Source organism: Saccostrea cucullata, unplaced genomic scaffold (assembly GCF_032062105.1).
Source record: "Saccostrea cucullata isolate Sc308-1 unplaced genomic scaffold, CSIRO_AGI_Scuc_v1 ctg158, whole genome shotgun sequence".
NCBI lineage: Eukaryota > Metazoa > Mollusca > Bivalvia > Ostreida > Ostreidae > Saccostrea > Saccostrea cuccullata.
This window is the reverse complement of record NW_026926745.1, coordinates 26,912-47,541: the sequence shown is the minus strand read 5'-3', so window position 1 is coordinate 47,541 and position 20,630 is coordinate 26,912. Positions and strand designations below refer to the sequence as shown.

The 20,630-nt window shown below is 34.1% G+C and overlaps 3 protein-coding genes across 3 annotated transcripts in view; all 3 read right to left on the bottom strand.

Annotated features, from left to right (window-relative positions):
- The window catches only part of LOC134272558 (prickle planar cell polarity protein 3-B-like), a 45,203-nt gene extending 38,374 nt beyond the window's left edge, over window positions 1-6,829 (bottom strand). The window contains exons 1-2 of the mRNA XM_062754780.1: window positions 6,352-6,829; window positions 6,041-6,129 (exon numbers count right to left, since the gene is read on the bottom strand). Coding sequence (XP_062610764.1) covers window positions 6,041-6,129; window positions 6,352-6,435 — 173 coding nt within the window. The 5' untranslated portion in view covers window positions 6,436-6,829. The remainder of the gene's footprint in view (window positions 1-6,040; window positions 6,130-6,351) is intronic.
- An 8,094-nt stretch (window positions 6,830-14,923) lies between these two features.
- LOC134272554 (uncharacterized) lies at window positions 14,924-17,979 on the bottom strand. Its single transcript, XM_062754774.1, has one exon. The coding sequence runs from the start codon at window positions 17,893-17,895 to the stop codon at window positions 15,142-15,144; it is 2,754 nt and encodes a 917-aa protein (XP_062610758.1). The 5' UTR covers window positions 17,896-17,979; the 3' UTR covers window positions 14,924-15,141.
- A 601-nt stretch (window positions 17,980-18,580) lies between these two features.
- Window positions 18,581-20,131, bottom strand: LOC134272545 (leucine-rich repeat protein SHOC-2-like). Its single transcript, XM_062754766.1, has 2 exons — window positions 20,056-20,131; window positions 18,581-19,935 (listed from the first exon to the last, which is right to left on the bottom strand). Exons 1-2 carry the CDS (start codon window positions 20,074-20,076, stop codon window positions 18,589-18,591), a joined length of 1,368 nt encoding a protein of 455 aa, XP_062610750.1. The 5' UTR covers window positions 20,077-20,131; the 3' UTR covers window positions 18,581-18,588.
- Window positions 20,132-20,630: the final 499 nt, after the last annotated feature.

The following is a 20,630-nucleotide window of genomic DNA, read 5'->3' as shown; positions in this document are numbered from 1 at the left end:
TATGGTTTCTGAAAATATTAGCAGTGTAATGAGTAGTATAGTTTAACAGACAATTGTGATGAAAAAGATCATAGATGATATCATAAAAAGCAGTTATCATTGGAAATAACAGCAACACCTTTCATATCATGAAGCACCCACAGCATTTTCAAAAGATATTTTACTTCAAAGTAAGCATTACAATGTATTATTATAGCTAAATATACAAGCTATTGTATCTTGATTAATTAATATAAATAGATTTATATGAAATGTCAACTGTACGTTATTTAAAAAAAAGCACATGAGAGCAAAAATTAGCATTGAGATCAAGTGTTAAATTTCAGACTACCAGAAGATGATGTTGGAAGGAAACTGAACTGTTGCATGGCGGGTCAACAGAATACCGAAACTTTTTAAGCCATGAAAAGATCTCTTGTTAAGTTCACCATGTTATCAGAAAAACCTAATGAATTGATTGGCAACTACGACACATTGAAAGACATGTTATGGCACAAAGAATTTAACATTCAGCATTTTTTGGCAAACAGCTGAATAACAAGAAATTGACACTCTTACTATGGGGAACATTTTCTTCTTGTGTGGCTATACATAGTATAACAGTGTATTCCCCTATATACATGTACAGTATGGCTGTCATAATTGGTCGAATTATTTATAACTCACCTGAGACACCTGTCATCTATAACACTTCCACAGGTGTCAACGAGGCTCATTAATTACAGGTATAAAGAAACAATATACTGGATATTGTTTACAATAATCATATGTAAATCATTGACAGATGGTGGTCTTTGTCATTCATAAAGTATCAGTCTATTTTTTTAATATTAGCACAAAATTCACACAATTTATGTAATAACTGATATTCTTAAATATCCATTTTCCAGGCAACTTACACGTGAAAATGTTTTGACGTGTAAATCTATAGGTGCATGCATACATGTGGATTTCAACAGTGGAATTTGCTTATTATTGTCAAAAAATTCCTGCACATTATATAATCACTTTCGGAATTTAGCAAATTATGTCAAAAATTTTTGCTTTTTTAAAGTTAAAATTGAAACAAATTCTTAGCATGACTTCATATCAAATTCAGTTTTCAAATGTTAGCCATTTTAAAATCAATTTAAGAAATGATGTTTAAAACTTCGCAGAAACAATTTTCCCCCCATTGTATCTCCTATTCGAATCTTTTCTATGAACTGAACAGGGTCTCAAAGGTCACCCCCAGATACATCCCTAAAGTAGCAAAAATCCCAACACGCAAGCTTTAATTGGATATCCCGAATTTAAATGGATTTAATATCGGTGACTCTTTTATCTCCCTAATGAGACTAAATTATGTTGTAATTTGACTTAAAATTGACCACTGAGCCTTGAAATAAGTGTCTTTCCTTGTGAAATCCGCTAAATATAAATTTATAAACTAGGCCTCTTACATCATCAAGAAAAATGTTAATCTCTTCAAAGATTACTGAATTAGCCTCAATGGGATTGCCAGCAATAAACAATTTTTTAAGCCATTGAAGAATATGTGAATCATGCTTGATTCTTACAATGTTTTGTTGGTAAAAAAAATGATTGCATGCTTTAAGTCCCTAATAGTCATACTAAAGACAGTGAAACACATTCATGTCATGAGATTGTTATTTTCTCAAATTTTTGCCATGCAAGCCTTTAATATAATTACATTTTATGTCATCATGTACATGATGCAGTTTCCATGTGGGTGTTTAAAATTTTTCATTTCTGTGTAAGAAAATTATATTTTGATTTTAATCAGTTAAATATATCGATTTCAAATGAACCTGCAATACACCCGAGACCTACATTACATAATACACATGGACAGAATTCCATACCGTTATCTGAGAATGTGGGCACCGAAATTTACCTTTGGAATTTTCCTGTAATATAATTCTAGTAATATTAGTAGGTGTCTGTTGTTTAAATTTCCATCAATTTATAATAAACTGAAGTATTTCTTCCATACATGTTAACCCATTGTGATGAAAAATTGGGAGATTCCGTCCACGAAAGCGGTAGCATCGCGCGTTGTTTTACGCTTGGCTTTATGAAGATATATTGCATGTAATATACAAGTATGGTTTTACATGAAAATACAATTATTAATCTTTTATTATTAAATATCTATTGCAAAAAAATAGACAGAAACACATTAAGTTTGACATAAATTATACATGTACTTATTCAAATATTTTTTTATGTTCATCGTTTTGCTATGATTGGCTACTTAACTTGGCCTTTTGAATAGTGGTCTTTGCTTATATAACCAAGAAGCAATAATTCTGAATGTTCATTCCGTTGTCAAACACAACAAATGATGACAAAGTTTAATCTAGATCTAAAACTAGTCCCTATCTTTCGTTAAATAAATTGGATTTCCCGCGATGATCGAAAACGAAAGTAGAGATGTGCCTCATGGCTTGGTCAATCGAGTGATTTCTATTGACTTTATTGATTAAATTGCGAGCTCCTATGCTTTTATAGACGATGTCAAAGGTTTTTCATCCAATTCTAAAATGCTGTATCTCCTTTTTCATGGCACTAATGTCGACGAAATTTATCGTAACCAATGTAATCACTGATTTTGTTCTGTTGTCGTTGTCAAATACGTGCTTGAAATTTATGTACACATCGGTACAAAAAAAGCGTTTTTATGATTCCGGGTCAAATCACGTGATATCTAACGAGATTTCATGACGAGTGGCTTCAAAAATGGATACCCAAGCGAACCAAAAATACTTTAGATGAAATTTTTGTAGAAAAGCGGTAGATTTACACATAAAATCGGTAGGCGGGAGTTGGAGTAAAAAGGCGGTAGACTCCCGCCTAAATCGGTAGAGTTAACATGTATGATTTCTTCCTTAAAGAAAATTCAAACTTGAGAATGATCTTTTGAACAAGAAATGTACATTTGCGAGATATTCTCAATTGAGAACAGAACCCCTCATAGAAATAACAAATGCGTGGCTTCAAATCAACTTTCTTTGTGTCTGCGCCGTTTTACCAGTAGCCCTATATGTAAACATTACCATTTTCTCGCTCTTTTTTCCCCCGAATGTTTGCACAATTTTCTCTGTTTGCCATTGGCACCATATACCTGTCTGGATTTTTTCCTATTTTTTCTTGTTTACTAATGAAATCTCCATATTATCAGCGCGTAACAATGCCTCACACATAAAGTTACTAGGGAACATAAGGATCTGTTGTCCAGAGGGGTACTTAGATAAACTTTTGTTAAAGGGGAGATAATTTGTATCTGCTCTGTAAATATAAACAGAGAGGTGATAAAAGGGTTCTGAATAAACCCAGCCTTTTGACAAATGTGTCAAAATTGACTCAAAAATTTTTAAGAACCTGGAACAGTTACCTATTTTCAATACCCTTAAGTTAATTTATGTGATATTTTTACTTATTCTAATTCTTAATCAACCCTATTTAAAAAATTCTTGAGATTGTTATCAATAGTTCATTGAATAATATTGTTGTATGAGATTTTACTGTTTAAATTCCAATCTGTTGTTCTTAAATAAAAATTCCCATAATTTTCTAAGTCACAAATGAATGTAATTAATTGATAATCCTTTGATAATCCCCTTGATCCAGGTAAAACTGTCTGTACTCTATAAACATGATAAACAACCCCTAAAGTTTAATGTGAAACTACCCAGCTTTGAAAGCAATAACTGACGTAACCCCCTCAATATTGTAACACCTTCTCCCCATAGAAATCAAAGCCAGGGACCATAAAGCCATAATTGACAAAAGCATAAACAGCAAGGCTTTGTCATAAGCAGGTCTATAAATTCACACAATGGGACCCAATAAAAACTTTCAATCTGGACAAATTGGTGAATTATGATGGTCACCTGATAAAAATACATGTTCCTGCTAAACGCACTAAGTGACAAATAAAAGAGACCCTCCTGGGTGTCCTAGCTGAATGTCACCTTGGGGCCACAGGTCGTGAAGAGAATTGGGGGGTCATAAAAGATTGTGGGAGGATAAGGTGTCTAATTAGCCCTGCTATTTTATGATTACCTGATTATCTTAAAAGATTAACTGTTATAATTGTTTTTTAACTGGCCATTTGCTACCTTGTGTTGGCAAACTATCAATTATAGGCTTGACTTCGTGCTGTCAAGATTTTCAGCTGGTCAACTCGAAAAAAGAATTTGCCAAAAAAAAAAATATTTAAAAATTCATTACACAACTGATAATTCTTATTTTAAAAACATGCAAACACATATTGAATTAAATCATTTTTAAAATATATAAGTGAAATCTTCCTTATCAAATAACAAATTTTAATATATACATAATTATACACTGATTCAGTTGAATTTTTATGTTTCGCTATATAGTGTCCATTTCAAAATGTATGCTCAAATAATTTCCCAGTATTTACTGGACATTTAAAGCTGTGTTTGTCACTTTTATTTCAATATTTATCAAGTATTTAGTTCAATATTTCATTCATATCAGAGGGCCTTTCACACAGAAAAGCTAGTTTTCAATGATACCAGATTTGTTCAAATAGGAACTACAGTATATATATAGATATGGAACCTTGTATCAACTTCATCTATTGTACAGAGTTCTGTATAGTGGGAATCTATTTGAATTTCCAAGAGTGACCAAGTAATGTACCAGATTAAAAAAAAAAAAATCTAGTGAATTTCTGCAGGAAAAACTACAAGTAGAACAATTTTCATATTTGCAATCTGACTTTTGACAAATTTCATAGGTTATATCAAAAAAAAAATCTGTGCTCTCTCTCTCTCTCTTGAACAGGGACCTAACCTTATTCTAATATATAGGTCCCTGCTCTTGACTCTCTCTCTGTCTGTGAACATCTGTTGTTTGTATATTGGACCCCTCACCCTCGCCCCCCTGTGTAATATATTGTCTCCCTAAATCAATCCATACAATCACTATATCACTGACAGGCTACATGTAGATCACAGGATATATACACAGAAAGGATTAACATGTAGATTAGCATCTATAGCCATTGCCTCAGGAGAAGATCTTTACAATCTCATTTACCAGAAATCTACCCGAAAATTGACTGATCATCATCATTTATTAATTTGAACATGATGAGCCTCTTAGATATTAATTTTCAGAGGTGTATATCATAATTTATTGAATATGTGGTGGAAAATGATATTTATATATACTACAAGTCGTACAGCATATGTTCATCTAAATCCTATGCTTTCTATCTATCCAATTTAAAATAATTTCCTCTTTTTTTCTAAAAATTCAAAGTCTAAAGTATCATATTACTGAAATCAGACAACATAAAAAGATTTCAGCATATACCCTTAACTTGGTTTATACCTTTCAGTAGGTGGTTTAACGGGGGACCGTTATATATTTTATTTATTCTAATGGCTGGGTACCTTTTGGAAATCAGCCAGGTTTGATTTTTTTTTATCAATTGAATGCATCATGTTGGTCTAGCTGTGCATAATATGTCAAGAAATGGTTCCATACATGTATATTTTTTCCTTCATGTGTCAATAAAAATTAAAAATCTATAAAGATCTGTCTGCTAAAGTTTACTTTTGTTATAGGGCAAACTAAACCCATCTTCTGTGTAAATTAACACCAAAGAATTTCTACTGCCGTAACCTGAAATGCTTTAGAATGCTCCACCTTTTTCTATGGTATAACGGATGTTCAAATTATGGTTTGAAGATAGGTAGAATTAGAAGCTGCGGAGATATATTTCGCTCCTATCTTAAAACTAAAGCAATGAACAGCAGGAGAAATACAAGACCAAACTCAAAGAAGCTGGGCAGGCAAGTGTAAAAAATAACATCAACAAGCACTTACAGATAACACTATAAAAATTTCCCAAACTTCCACAAGTTTTGAAACCTGTGATCTTGTCCATTTTATGAAGTGTGTTAGCTGACACACTTATGCAGATTTCTGTGAGAGAATTTCATCTCCAGCACCTGTCCAAAAAATTTCACCTCTTGCATATTAGCTTAAGACTCACCTCCAAAAATGAAGTTCGAAGCCTGGACATAATTCTCGACAGTTTGAGCATGGTTTTCCTGCTGAAACTTGGTGTGCAAGGGGTGGACTCTGAAATACAGGCATCATTTGTTAAATAAAATTGTTCTTTTTGTTCTTTTAAATTAATGCACATTCATAAATGCAATCATCTGATCATCATTGTATTAAAGTTAAAGAATACATGCTAGCATGCAAAAATGCCAACAAACATTTTCATGAAAAGATCGCTTTGTTTGCTAAATAAGAATAAAATCTAATTCAGAACTTTCAGCATATTCGATCTCCCCCTACCGTGTTATAAGTTTTTGGGATGACCCCCGTGTCTAATATCGGTCTCTCATCCTCCTTCACCAAAGAATCTCCAATATTAGCCATGATAAAAACAAACACACAAGACAGAAATCACACTAAGTAATTAAAAAATCCCGATTAAAATCCTACAAAGTTGCCATGTAGAATATTACACCCATTGCGTTCCCTCATCTAGCGGGTTTTCACGTGCAACTAAAATAAACCCTCAAAACTCGTCCCTTTCACAGTGCGATTCGCTAGTTTCTCTTTCGAAGGCGGGATTAAATAATATATAAAATCCAAATCAATTTCTATGTTTTAAAATCCATACAGATAGGGTGATACATTAAAATTGTTTACACCATTTCTATTCATGTGGTGTTTTAAAATAAACATCATTAAGATCACACATCTTGTCTCCTCAGGTAAAAATCACGATTTGTTTTCAATGCGGGTTCAAATAAGCTAAGCCCCGCCCACAGACCAAAGAAGGGCACTCGGAACCTCTTACGCTTTTCCCATAATTATGACAATCTCAGCTTTTGCTGATTTTTTCAAGAAAAGAGAGATAAGTCATACATAACCAATGTTGCAAGATTATCGTGACTATCGAAAATTCATCAAAATTTAACATAATGATTTTATTTTTCATAAACCTTGGTCTTACAGATATTTTGATTAATTAGAAAAAAAATTAAACTTCAACCAAATCACTTAAAAACAACAAGAACAATAGCAAAGAAAATGCAAACAAATAATATAAATAATTCTTTAAAAATAAATTAGGAAAAAAAATATGAAGAAAGTTTTATTTGAACCCATTGAAAGATGCACATTTTGCCCTAATTGTTTTTGATTGATAAAAAGATATAATCTAAGGTAATCCTTAAAATAATAAGGTTTGTTTGACCTTTACCATGTTTAACCCCCCCCCCCCATTCCCCCCCCCCCCCCCGAAAAAAAAGTGGGTAAGAAAGCTTTTTTTGTAACAGGTGGTCCAGTATATTTTTATTAATATCTCATGTCAATTTATTTAAACACGCTTATTTATTAAATAATGACGACCAGAAATACTAGTAGTCGGCAGTGCCTCCCCCCCCCCCCCCCGTCACAATTTTAGATTTTTTTTAGTGATCTAACTAACACTCCTCCCACTTACCCCCTCCCTCAGTACCCTACCATAAAGGATTTTTTCTTTCACTATTTTTTAAAAAAATATTTTCCACGCATTGTCTCTTTGAAATTTAATTTTTTTTGCTTGAAATTTAACAAAATATTTTTCATTCACCTATTCTTTTTATGCACCTCTAAATGCCCTTCAATTTCTGGGTACCGAAAGTATAATTTTAAAAGAAATCCTTTATCTTTACTTTGATTTAGATTAGAATTCAGATGTATTTGAAAGACTGCAATTAGCCTTGTCGACTCTGATTTTTGTTGCATCTATCCACTAAATGACTGATGAAAATTCAAGATATTTACCTTTTAACCACCAAAATATGTGTCTGAGAGCTATTATACTTAATATTCAATAAAATTCACCTTTTGTCCACTTTTTCAGAGAAATAAAAACAGAATTTGAAGAAGACCGTGTACCTTACAAAATGTACCTTACCTGTGCGTGGGAGGATACACCGTTCAGACTGCTCAGGTACCTCTCCACTACTGCCATGTAAGGTAGATCGTACCCCAGGGGCTGACGTTTATACCGGTCAGCCATGGAATTCAAATCCCCTCAAAACTTTTTAAACACTTGGAAAAAAATATCTTGATTCACATTGAAGCGCTCATTAAATTTGGTTGGAAATTGAGATTTTCCAGTATGAAAAAATGAAATTTTCAGGGCCAATGCCACAAAAAGTCTATCACTCTTTCCCCAAGCTCAGCTTATAGTTTTCCCCGGTTATTAACGGATTTAAAACGATCCGATATCGTCGGCAGAATAGGTCCGGATTTTATTTATTGCATTTAAGCACTGAGTATAAAATCCACATTACACAATGTTTATTTAGTACATCTATTAGCCGGTAACCTGATTTTGTCTTTTTGAGATTGCAGAATGTGGCCCCTAAATGGTCGTAACTTTGACAAGAGCGCGTAAAATAAGAAACCGCACTAATGGAAAAATCACCATTTCTTGCCAAAAATACGACAGTTTTAAACCATTTCCACAAAAAATATCTTTTTCCATGAATTATATATATGTTTTCCGAAAGAACAAAGTTTATATGGCAGCGGATACTGATATCTTTTTCTCCCTGACGAAAGAGTAATTCAAAGATTAGTTCTAAGAGAAGAGGTAGATAATTTCCGAGGTCTATAATTTCATTAACATACTAATAAGATTTAATGCCTTGTAATTAAGTTAGACCCACATTCTGGCAGCGGTTGGCAAAACAGGATTATAAAACTGACCTACTGTAGTATTCAACCAGTAAACTTGGTAAGTGTGGTATACCGCGATTATGAGCTTAATTAATACCGCAGCAAAGCAATCAATTGGCGGATCAAGAAATTTGTAAACTGATAGGGATGGGATGTGGCGTGAAATATGAAAGCCATATATAGCTCCAATCAATTAAAAGTTATGGACAAGGTTAAAGTTTTTGCAAACAAACAGATAAAAAGACAGACAAACGGACTAAACTATAAACCCCGAATCTTCATTTACGGGGGGTTAAAAATCTACTAAATATTTATATTGTAAAATTTACAGATTAAAGTGTAAATTTTACAGATGAAATGTAACTTTCATAGATAAAAGAGTAAATTTTAAGAATGACACGTAAATTTTACAGACGAAATTTTGGAAAATGAAAAAAAAAAACTAGAGGTACTGTGAGCAATGAGCTCACTAAATGATACCCCCCGCCTCCCATATGAATATAATGGCAGTGTCCATGTTTTGCTCTGGAAAATCAAAAATATATGTCAGATCAAAAAGTAAAATAGGAGGTGCACAATGGCAATATGTAATTAAGAATCTGTGAAAGTTTCATTAAATTTCCTTCAGTGGTATGAGAGGAGTTGCGGATGAGAGATGGGTACCCCAAAGCGTAACAGACGGACGGACGGACGGACGGAAATACTGATTACTATATACCCTCCCACTTTTCAAGCGGGGGGTATAACAAGATGTGTTTGTGAAACACTGTGCGCCCAGCGGCAACAAAGTTCGAAAAAAAAGTTATTTTTAGCATATAGGTCACCGTCAAGATCACAAGTTATGCATACCAAATATGAAGTCTCTATCTCTCATGGTTCAAAAGTTATGATGAAGGTTCAAACAAGCTATTTTTAGCATATAGGTCACAATCAAGGTCATAAGATCGTAGACTTTGGTGTCATTTGAATAGGCTTAATGAATGGAGTAAGCATACCAAATATTAAGTCTCTACCTTTCACGGTTCAAAATTTACGGCGAAGGTTAAAGTTTGCTGAAAAAACTATTTTTAGCATATAGGTCACAGTCAAGGTCACAAGGTCATTGAACTTGGTGTCATTTGGAAGAACTTTATTAGTGGAGTATGCATACTACACACGAAGTCTCTATCTTTCATGGTTCAAAAGTTATGGTGAATGTTAAAGTTTGCAGACAAACAGACACACAGACAGAACAAAAATAATATACACCCCGGATCTATCGAAAATCAAATTGACACTGATATACTTCCGTATATTTCAAACAGCGAAGCTGAAATGTTATATAACTTATAATTGCTTTAAAAGGACTCATGCTGTGTGCAATAAACACTGTATACAAAGTGCTAATCGAAAATCTACTTGATTTGGATCACTAGCTATATTTGTTTGGATCATTCGAAGTTTCTGTCTGCACATTTAGACAAAAAATGTCTTTTATATACGTTTTCTTACTGATAATACACAATTTCAAACAATATGAGACTTATTCTTGGTATTTTTAAAGATTATCATACTTTTGTGTCATCTACCCCTCCATAAACATCGGTAGCACGCATTTTTCACGCATCTGATGGTCATTTTTCCACTAATCATCCACTGGAATGGACTGTTGACATTATTTCAATAAAACATTTATTGTTATGTGTAATATGAATCTTTATCAAACGTAAGCTATCAAATTTGACCACAAAGTCTTCTTTATATCTTGACAATTACATCAAATATGCACCTACCCAACTTTTCCAAAGCTATTTTAGGTTTAAGTTAGGTACGAAGGACAGTACAAACACACAGGCACCTGGCGTTACTTATTTTTCTTTTAATAAAAAAAAATTATACCCATACCTAATAACATTTTGAACCTTTCGTGAAAGTATCTTTTTAAAATTTCTAATGGAAAAAACTGTCATGACGTTTTTATTTCGTTAATATACTAGTATATGTTTAGTTCCATTTTTTCATTCCGGAATAAAGGATGGCTCCAGCATAAATTTCTTCGGGAAACGGGCGGGGGTTACATTGTTGTCCATAGCACTAAAAGATTCCAACACAAATACCCTACTTTATGGTTGGGGATGGGGTCGGCTTAATTGGTGGACAAGCCACATTCTTCCATATATATTCTCATTTTTCCTATCAACTTATGACAGTCATTCATCAACAAAAACATACCAAATTGAGAATTTTAATGTCACTCACCAATTTACATTTACTATTGTAAAATTTTAAACAATTTTAAAGATCGATTTCAATTCTTAGACTTTACATATACACATGCATGGTGTTGTAAATATTTAGTGGTACATGTATATATATGCATTCAAAGTTTTGATATGAAAAAAATAATTAATACGCATTCAACTTCAAATCTTAATGCCGCTTCGTTCATTTACTAATTTCAATTCAGCCAAATAAGCGTTAAGAAGAGATTACATGGAATATTAAAAATCTTTTCATGTGATAAAAAGAAAACAAACGGTTACCACATTTCTCGAAGAATATTCTTAAATTTTAGTGAATCTGAAAAAATTATGTCTTGATCCCCTGACCTATATCCGCTGTTCTGGATCTGTCTGTGGAGATATAATGACAAATTTTAATTAACCTTTTATCTTCATAGATTCTGTTTCAGGCCTGGGGGCCATAAAACTTAAACGAGCTCAATTATGAGCTCAGTCTCACTTTTCCACTTTAATAGCCTCGGAAAGTGAAACTGAGATTAAAAGTGAGATCGTCTAAGTTTTATGGCCCCCAGGCCAGATTCTTAGTTTTCAGTTCTGATGTCAGATTATAGTGTGAAAATGGGTGAAATATTACAAAGTTGCATTATAATCTCCTTATCATAGATTTATAAAAGAGAGAGAAAAGTGTATAAGGCGAAGACAATCACCCGCTCTATGACGGAAAAGTTTTATTTTTCTAAAATTATGTTGTCGGTAATGTCATCTTCAACATATTAGATTCATATATTGTACTGAAAGACATATTGATTGAAAATTGTTTTTAGAATTTTTTAGTCAAAAATGGGTACGTATATATATTAAATGATTCTAGCTATAAAAATTTATTTTTGAATATGAACGGATCAGGTTTCTATTTGAAGTCTTGTGTTTAAATTACGGAAAAGTAAATGCATTGTGTGAGTGTGTGTTTTTTTAATGGCGCCTGAACCCATTCTATCTAAAAGTCTAATATTTCTGAAACAAGAGGCCCAGGGGCCACATCGCTCACCTGAGCAATTGGCTAGGAAAAAGCACATATCAAATCAGAACTGAAAGTTTACTGGGGGGGGGGGGAGGGGGCTTGAATTTTAACCCCCCAGGGAGTCATGATTTGGACACACTAGAATCTACACTACCTGAGGATGATTCCCTATAAATATCACTAAGCATGGCTTTGAAGTGCTTGAAAAGAAGATTTTAAAAGGTTTCCCAATATATTCCTATGTAAAACTTTTATCGGTCATTTTGGCCCTACCCTACCCCCAGGGGGTCATGATTTGAACAAATTTGAATCTACACAACCTGGGGATGATTCCACAGGAGTTTCATCTTTCCTGTCTCGATGGTTCTTGAGAAGAAAATTTTTCCTATATATTCCTATGTAAAACTTTGATCGGCCATTTTGGCCCCATCCTACCCCTGGGGGTCATGATTTGAAAAAACTTGAATCTACACTACCTGAGGATGATTCCACATGAGTTTCATCTTTCCTGGCCCAGTGGTTCTTGAGAAGAAGATTTTTAAAGATTTTTCCTATATATTCCTATGTAAAACTTTGATCGGCCATTTTGGCTCCACCCTATCCCCGGGGGTCATGATTTGAACAAACTTAAATCTACACTACCTGAGGATGATTCCACATGAGTTTCATCTTTCCTGGCCCAGTAGTTCTTGAGAAGAAGATTTTAAAAGATTTTTCCTATATATTCCTATGTAAAACTTTGATCGGCCATTTTGGCCCCACCCTACCCCCAGGGGTTATGATTTGAGCAAACTTGAATTTATACTACCTGAGAATGATTCCACATGAGTTTCACCTTTCCTGGCCCAGTGGTTCTTGAGACGAAGATTTTAAAAGATTTTTCCTATATATTCCTATGTAAAACTTTGATCTGCCATTTCGGCTCCACCCTATCCCCGGGGGTCATGATTTGAACAAACTTGAATCTCCACTACCTGAGGATGATTCCACATGAGTTTCATCTTTCCTGGCCCAGTGGTTCTTGAGAAGATTTTTTAAAAATGCCATTATTTTTTCTCTTAATTCATAATTATCTCCCCTTGGAAAAGGGCGTGGCCCTTCATTTGAACAAACTTGAATCCCCGTAGCAAGTTTGGTTGAAATTGGCCTAGTGGTTCTTGAGAAGAAGATGAAAATGTGAAAAGTTTACGACAACGACGACGACGACAACGACAACGACAGACGACGGACAAATTTTGATCAGAAAAGCTCACTTGAGCCTTCGGCTCAGGTGAGCTAATAAAAAAAAAGTGACGATAATGAGGATTGATTGAGGAGGGCATAAATACGGACCCCCCACCCCCGGGATACCAGAGATGGAATCAGGTGCCTAGGAGGAGTAAACATTCCTTGTTTACCGGTCACATCCGCTGTGAGCTCTATGTATTGATCAAGTAAACGGAGCTTTTCGTAATCTTTAGTATAAAAACAAAGGTATAACAGTTGGGTGAAAGAAGTAAGCCAAAAACGACCAAAGATAAATTAAATGATATGTTGAAAAACATTATTTGTCTCAGCAAATTCGTTTCTTTAAAGCAAACTGACACACAAACATCAAGAAGACACCGTAGCATATCGTGGTGAACGCATTCAGTCTTACGCCTATCATGAGCTTTGGAAAAAGTTCGAATAGTTTGTGAAGCACTTTTTTCCGTTTTACAATATACCTTTAAAACATAAGTGAAGATACATATCGTGTATTTATCAATAAGTTATTTAATAACATAAACTTGAGACAGTGTCTTTGGATTATACTTCCCCTATATACGCCTCCATTCTTCAAGAAGTATTCTAGGCAAATCAAACATACATGTATAGCATTTCTGTATCAATCGCGACAAAACGCAAATCAAGTATCGCACAAACATCAGCAATGATTGCACATTTCATCAAATTCTATAATTATTTATTTCTGTTTAACTTCTTTCGACTGATCAATGTTTCTCTTGTGATAATGAATGCCAATATTTTTTTTTCAAAACTGTTTAAATCGCGATAATTTTATCAAAAAACAATAAATCTTAATTTCATGCAAATCACAAAAAGGATCCTAAAAAAGTATAGCCATAGCAAAAATTATGTTGCAAATATATTATAGCATTCACTCAAAACAAGAATAGCTCAATTTCTCTAAAAAACGTAATTTATAGAAATCAGATGATGTTTCGTGGGTAAATTGAGGCGAAAACTTAGATACAATAACTTTTACAACAGAATATAGTTTGAAAAAATTAAGAACAATTGAAATAATTCAAAATGAGCGAAAATCCCATTTTAACTTAGTAAATGAGAACGGTATCGAATTTCTATTATGTCTCAACTTAAAAATTTTCTCAAATAAATTTAAATTGATTCTATAAAGGTTTAATAAGTATTCTAATTTCTTAAAGTTACTTTTACCCATATTTTGCCTACAGAATTTTCTTTTTTACCCATATTGCATCAGAGTACCCAAAGCAATATAGCAAGTGATCCAAATCAAGTAGATTTTCGATTAGCACTTTGTATACAGTGATAAAGAACCATGATATTTGGAATTTTAAAACTTGTATATTTTGTATGAAAAATTAACCCTCACGTACAGGTGTATATGTATACCTGTATTTCATACCTGTATTTCATAGAGGAGACACGACAAATGTGCAATATTTCTCGTTTATTTATCAGTAATCAGGTTGTATGTTTTAAATATAAACCATGAACATATTATTATACACTAATATGTAAAATGGAAGACAGAATAAAAGAGATAAGGTTTGAGTAGTTTTACATGTACATCTATACAAGTTGATGTAAAGATAACACAAAATGAGATCATCAAACAAAGAGACCAACGAGATCGAAATATCGATTGCCTAAAAATATTATTTTTAAGAATTACATACATAAAATTCATTTTGCATCAACAAATAAGAAAAAAAATAATAATTAAGAAAGTACATTATTATCTAAGTTGAAGACTTCTTAGACAAACTGCCATAGTGATAATTTTTGATATTGTAAATTTTGCATTTACTGCCACTCCGTAAATTCAAGCATAAATACAAAATAATGTACGTTTTATCACTCCCTTTCAATACACAGACATTGTCACAACTTCTTACAAGTAAACATGACTATTCGCTATACATCCGTCATTTCGTTCCCTTTTATAACTTTGTTAGAAATATTTACAATCAACACGTCTTTTTTCTTCTCGCAGAAGAAGTTTCCATTCAGCATAGTAACACTTCCTGGGTCCATGCGATCTGATGGATGAGAATTTGCTCTCATTTCAATACCCTGACTTTCAGGTTGCTTTGAAATTGGGACGATATCAGCCACTGGCCAGTTTTGTCTATGCTCTCTTATGATGTCATCAAAAAGATTCCGGAAACTCAGACTATTTATGTCAACTTCGATGTCAGCGGGAGGCTTAAAAAGAACGTTCCGGAAGACCCATGGTAAAAATCCCCCGGCAAGTGTTGCCAGCATTTGATTGACACCAGAAACCGAATATTCATTTCCAAACGCCATGACAACAACAACGACGAATAAAAGAAACAAAATAATCACCAGAAACTGACGCAAAGCACACAGCAGGTTTTTATAGAGACTTCCGGGGCAGCCCACATGATTAAGGTGAGCAGCCTTAAAAAAGAAAGTCCTCGTGATATATGGTTTATCATGATTATCTAGAAATAACAGAACGCGAGGAATACTCCATTTAAGAACTCCATTACACATATGAGCGAAAATATTTTTTGCCACGGTTTTATTTTCATGATCATCAACACTTATCTGAAAGGCGGTGTTCGGCTGCATGTCAGCAGTCTGCCAGGCCACTTTGTCGACCTCGTCTTTTACCCTTCCAAGAAGTGCTTTATTTATGGCTTGGTTGAAAGCTTGGTACTTCCGCGTCACGCTCCCAAAACAATCTCGAGCGTACAAGGTTAGCATGAAAAGTAAGGATACGTATTTCAATGTTTGAGAAGCATTCAGGATGACGCCAATCAACGTGTATACTACGATTTCAACAAAAAATACGATGACTTCTACTGCCAAAATTACACAGGAGAGCAAAGCAAGTAAGCTCAACAAAATGGCAATAAACTGAATGACACGGAATCGGTGACTGGATTTGGTAGACAGGCGTGCAACAGTTTCTTTTCGGAGAAGGCCAACTACTCCAACTTGTTGTTTTAATTTGGTTACGAATTTAAAGTCTGGAAAAATTACAATTATCAAATGGCACAATAAACGTACTGCAATGTTGAGTGTAGGTATGCAATAAAATGCCATGACTATGATAACAACTGGTAAAACAAATAGCCAGTATATTCCAATGACGAAAAGGGCAAGAATTCCATACTCCTTGAAAGGGTAAAGCAAAGTTCTTATTGCCCATCCAAAATATCTCGAATAAGAGGACTCTTTCATGTCTCGGAAGCACTTCCGTAAAACTATTTCAATGTTGCTTTTCACTTCAGATGTTATGAATTCTAGAATTCCAAACAGAATAGCGTCTACTACAAGCACAGAGTAGCAGACGACGAAAATAGCATGCACTGGTGTTAAAAAGCTCGCCATGCTTCCCGGAAAAAATGCGTAGTGCACTTCCAACTTCCGGTCTTGTGCAGCGTCATCCCTATCATCATATTCATTGTCTTCATACCGATAGAAAATGGCGATTCTTAATATCCACGGAATGATGACCAAACAGCAAGACACGATGAACATGACTCTTTGTAAGCAGTGATACCACTTCAATTGTCTGAAAATTGGGGTTCCCTTAAAAGGTTCGAATATACTACGGGTACAACATTCGTTTAAAGAATCTCTTTCTCTAATTTGACAACGAAAGAAGGAATCATAGATGGATCTTATAATACCGACTGGAACATCATTTGGAGGTATCAGACGATCAAGCTTCACGCTGAAGTGAATCTTGGAAAGATGAAGTGAATAAACAGCATCCTCCTCCATTTCATCCAGTTGCTGCATAAACCCATTCATCGAAGATATTTCATTTATATTCACGATGTTGTCCTCTGTTGTATCGAGATTCTTAAGGCAAGTTTTCATCACCCGGATTTGTTTCTCACAATTAAGTTCGTACTTCAACATTTTATACTTTTCCTGATACCAAGACTTAGGTATGAGATAAGGACAGAACATAATTGCAAGCATATTCATAAAGTATATGCAAAAAAACAGAATTTTGACGTACAAGTCTTTTACCAATTCCTGGCAAACGATACCGCCTTTTGAAGATTTTGTGCAACAAACGTGGTAAAACACTGCTCTGTTGTTCTCGTTTCTAATGTGCATGTTGCAGATGTGTTCATTGTCATCAAGACTTCCGCCACTTCCATCAGGCGAAATTTCTTTGAAATCATTCAATAAGATTTGTCGAAGTCCCTTCTCGATGTCGTGTATATTTCTCCGCAATAAACACCCTTCTGGTTCTTCCCTTAGTTCGACACGCATGTTCTCAGTGCCATATGTTAAAGTCGAAAGTGAAAGAATTTCGAAACCCGTCTTTAAAAACAACAAGCCTTGACCATGCCGACCTGTACTTCTTTCCCATTGAAATATTTTGTAAATATCTGACTCCGTTTCTCCTCGAAGTGTTCCGGAATGATTGCGAAATTCCAGATCGAATATTATAAGTTTAGTTCCGGCGTCTAGGAGTTCTTTGATATCATGTCGTAACATATCAGACACTGGTATCACTGTGCAGTTCCTGGATAGAGTCACAGAAATGTCTGATTGAAAAGAAATCGTCTCTGTGGTGTTCATCAGCGCAATTTGATCTTCAGAATTATTGCTGGAACCCAAAGCTGGTCGAAAACAGACAGAGACGAACGCAACAAACACAAGTACATGTATATCCATTTTGCAAAGTGTTTTAGTTTCAGTTTAATGGTATAAACCTAAACTCCGTAACATGTACAAGGCATTTAAAATACTGGTGTGGTGCAACGAATTTTGATCAATCAAGCGGAAATTTAAACTTTCCTGAAGAGTTAATGAATAAACATTAAAGGGTTCATTGACGCAAAGCAGTCACACAGCTATTAAGCGTATCAATATAGGTCTAACGTCTGAAGTGCAATAAATAAAAGAAATTGTAAAGTTATATAACAGAAGATAGACCATTTCGGAAAACATGCATTTATTAAGGAGAGGCGCATTAACCGTCTAGTTCACTTTTGTCTCTAAGGCTATCGTGTTTCCCATTGTAGCAAATTTGTTCTAAATAAATATATTTTTGAGAATTTTCAAATATATTTCTATTGTAAAACTTTGATCTATCACGCAAGGCTTACACTATCTGGGGATATTTTAATTACATGAACTGAGTATATACATGTATCTCTCGTGCTCTCCAGTTTAGCAAACTTGAATCGTCTTTAACCACGTGTACGGGCGCTTTGTGGTGGAAGGGTTCTTGAGAAGTATAGTGGAAAATGTGAAATTTCGTAATTTCCATGATAAATTGGCACCTCCCTTAGAAATATGATGATTGACACAAATAAAAATTGAATTTAAAACATCCATTTATATGACAATAACTTAGACAAATAATTAGGGACAATTGGGAACCTCATTTTTAAGATAAGTCATTAAACTGGTTCCATTTAAATTGACACAGTTTCCATAAAACGAGGGGATGCCCTTCCATGACTTCATCCATCCTAAACTGGCACATGTGCATTCCACTGGAGATGACGTCATATCCACCGTTTGTAGAGACTGTGCCTTCAGAAGTGCTTTTGGGATGGTGGTGAGGTTAGTATGATCCAGAAGTAAATCACCAAGTCGTTTATTGTTCATAAATGCATTTTCTGAGATCTGAGTCAAGGGATTGTAACTAAGAAAGAGGACGCCCAGATTGAAAAATCTGCTGCAATCATTGTCCTGAATTTCGAATATTTGACTGTTTGTTATACTCAAGGCCTGCAAGGAGTCTAAATTTGATAAAACAGATGGTATACGTGTTAATCTTGTACCATTAAAGGGCAGATAGTACAGGTACTTGCTGAAATCTGGCGGGAAGATGTCACCACGAAGATATTCTATGGGTTCATTATTAACATAAATTCTTCCAATTTTATCCGATTTTGAAAAGATACTTGGAAGAGTTGTTAATCCATTGTCTTCAAATTCTATAGACGTTAGAAATGGAAGTCCTTCGGTTATAGACTCCGTAATTGAATTTGCTGATAGTTTCTTATTTCCTTGAAAAGTCATGGTGGAAATCAGTCTGCAGTCGTTTAAGGAAGAGGGTAACTTTGTTAAACCAGTATTGTAGAAGTTAAGGAATGTCAAATTATTTTTGTACAAAGCAAACACATCGTCTGGCAGTTCAGGAAACTGTACGTCGTATAGATCAATAGAAAAGAGATTGGGAAGAAGATGCATGGTTTTTGGCCATCTTGTCATCGACTCAGATCCGAAACTAAGCAGATGTAAAGAGGAGGAGAGGTTTCTCAACACATTTTCAGGAAAATCCGAAATTGGATTTCCTTGAATTGAAATTGCAATCAGTTGTTTAAGCTTTGCAATGGCACTGGGTAACTCTCTGAGTTTGTTATATTCCAGATGAAAAAAGGTTAAGGTATTTTCACTTCCTAGAAATGCATTCTCTCCAATTGTACTAATGGCGTTGTTTTCCAAAGAGAGAAAATTGATACTGACACCAGAAAAATAATTTTCAGGTATAGTTTCAATCCCATTGCCGTCTAGGTAAAATGTCCATTTTCCTTCTGATTTTTGGATAGGCGGAAGTGACGAAAGATTTTTGTTGCTACAGTACACAGTCTGTTGATTTCCGTTACATTCACAAGGCAGAGGAAGTGGACAGTCTGGAATTATATCTACTCCGTATATGGTATTAATACAGTTACCAAATATCATGAAAATGGCTGTCACCTGAAATGAAAGGATTCTTAAATAAATCATTGAATAAAAGATTTATCACTCCAGATTAATGATTTGAAGATTCAGTAAGCCACTTTTAGAAAATAAAAGGAAACTAGCAGACATACTTACTGACTGCGAATATCTTGCCATGTTTTTCTAAGATTAGTACATGTACGTAATTGTGTAGTTGAAAAGTAGATCAGTGTTGATAAGAAATATGAAAATTGACAATGCTCCCACAGTATGTTTATATTATGAATATTTTTACTCATGTCATACAATTTGATAATGTATTTTCTTTGTTTTAACTAATTTTTTGCCTACCTTTTTGACACTTAAATCTTTAACTATATCAAAACCATTCTTTTTCAAATTATATGATTAAAAATGAACAAGTCGAATCCTGGGGTAAAATGAATACCTAAAGAAGTATTTTTACTTACATTGTAGCTTTAATTGACATTTTAGCGAGACGCAAATTTTTAGCGATTTGTCCTAAATTATTGGTACATGTATTTTACTTTTAGCGAGACATATTTTTAAAATTCTCATTTAAGAAACTATTTCAAATAAAACGCATTTATTTTTTAGCGATATTCAATTTTAGTGATTTCAGTACCCTCGCTAATAATGCCAACATTAAATCTCCGCTAAAATTACTGCCTATACGGTATAAACAAGCTTTATTGGTAATTTTAAAAAAA

Excerpts from the sequence above, each read along its gene's own strand:
- LOC134272554 (XM_062754774.1), bottom strand. The coding sequence starts at position 17,895 with ATGGATATACATGTACTTGTGTTTGTTGCGTTCGTCTCTGTCTGTTTT.
- LOC134272545 (XM_062754766.1), bottom strand. The coding sequence starts at position 20,076 with ATGGCAAGATATTCGCAGTCA. Across the intron at positions 19,936-20,055 it reads TGGCAAGATATTCGCAGTCA|GTGACAGCCATTTTCATGAT; the intron begins GTAAGTATGTCT and ends CTTTCATTTCAG.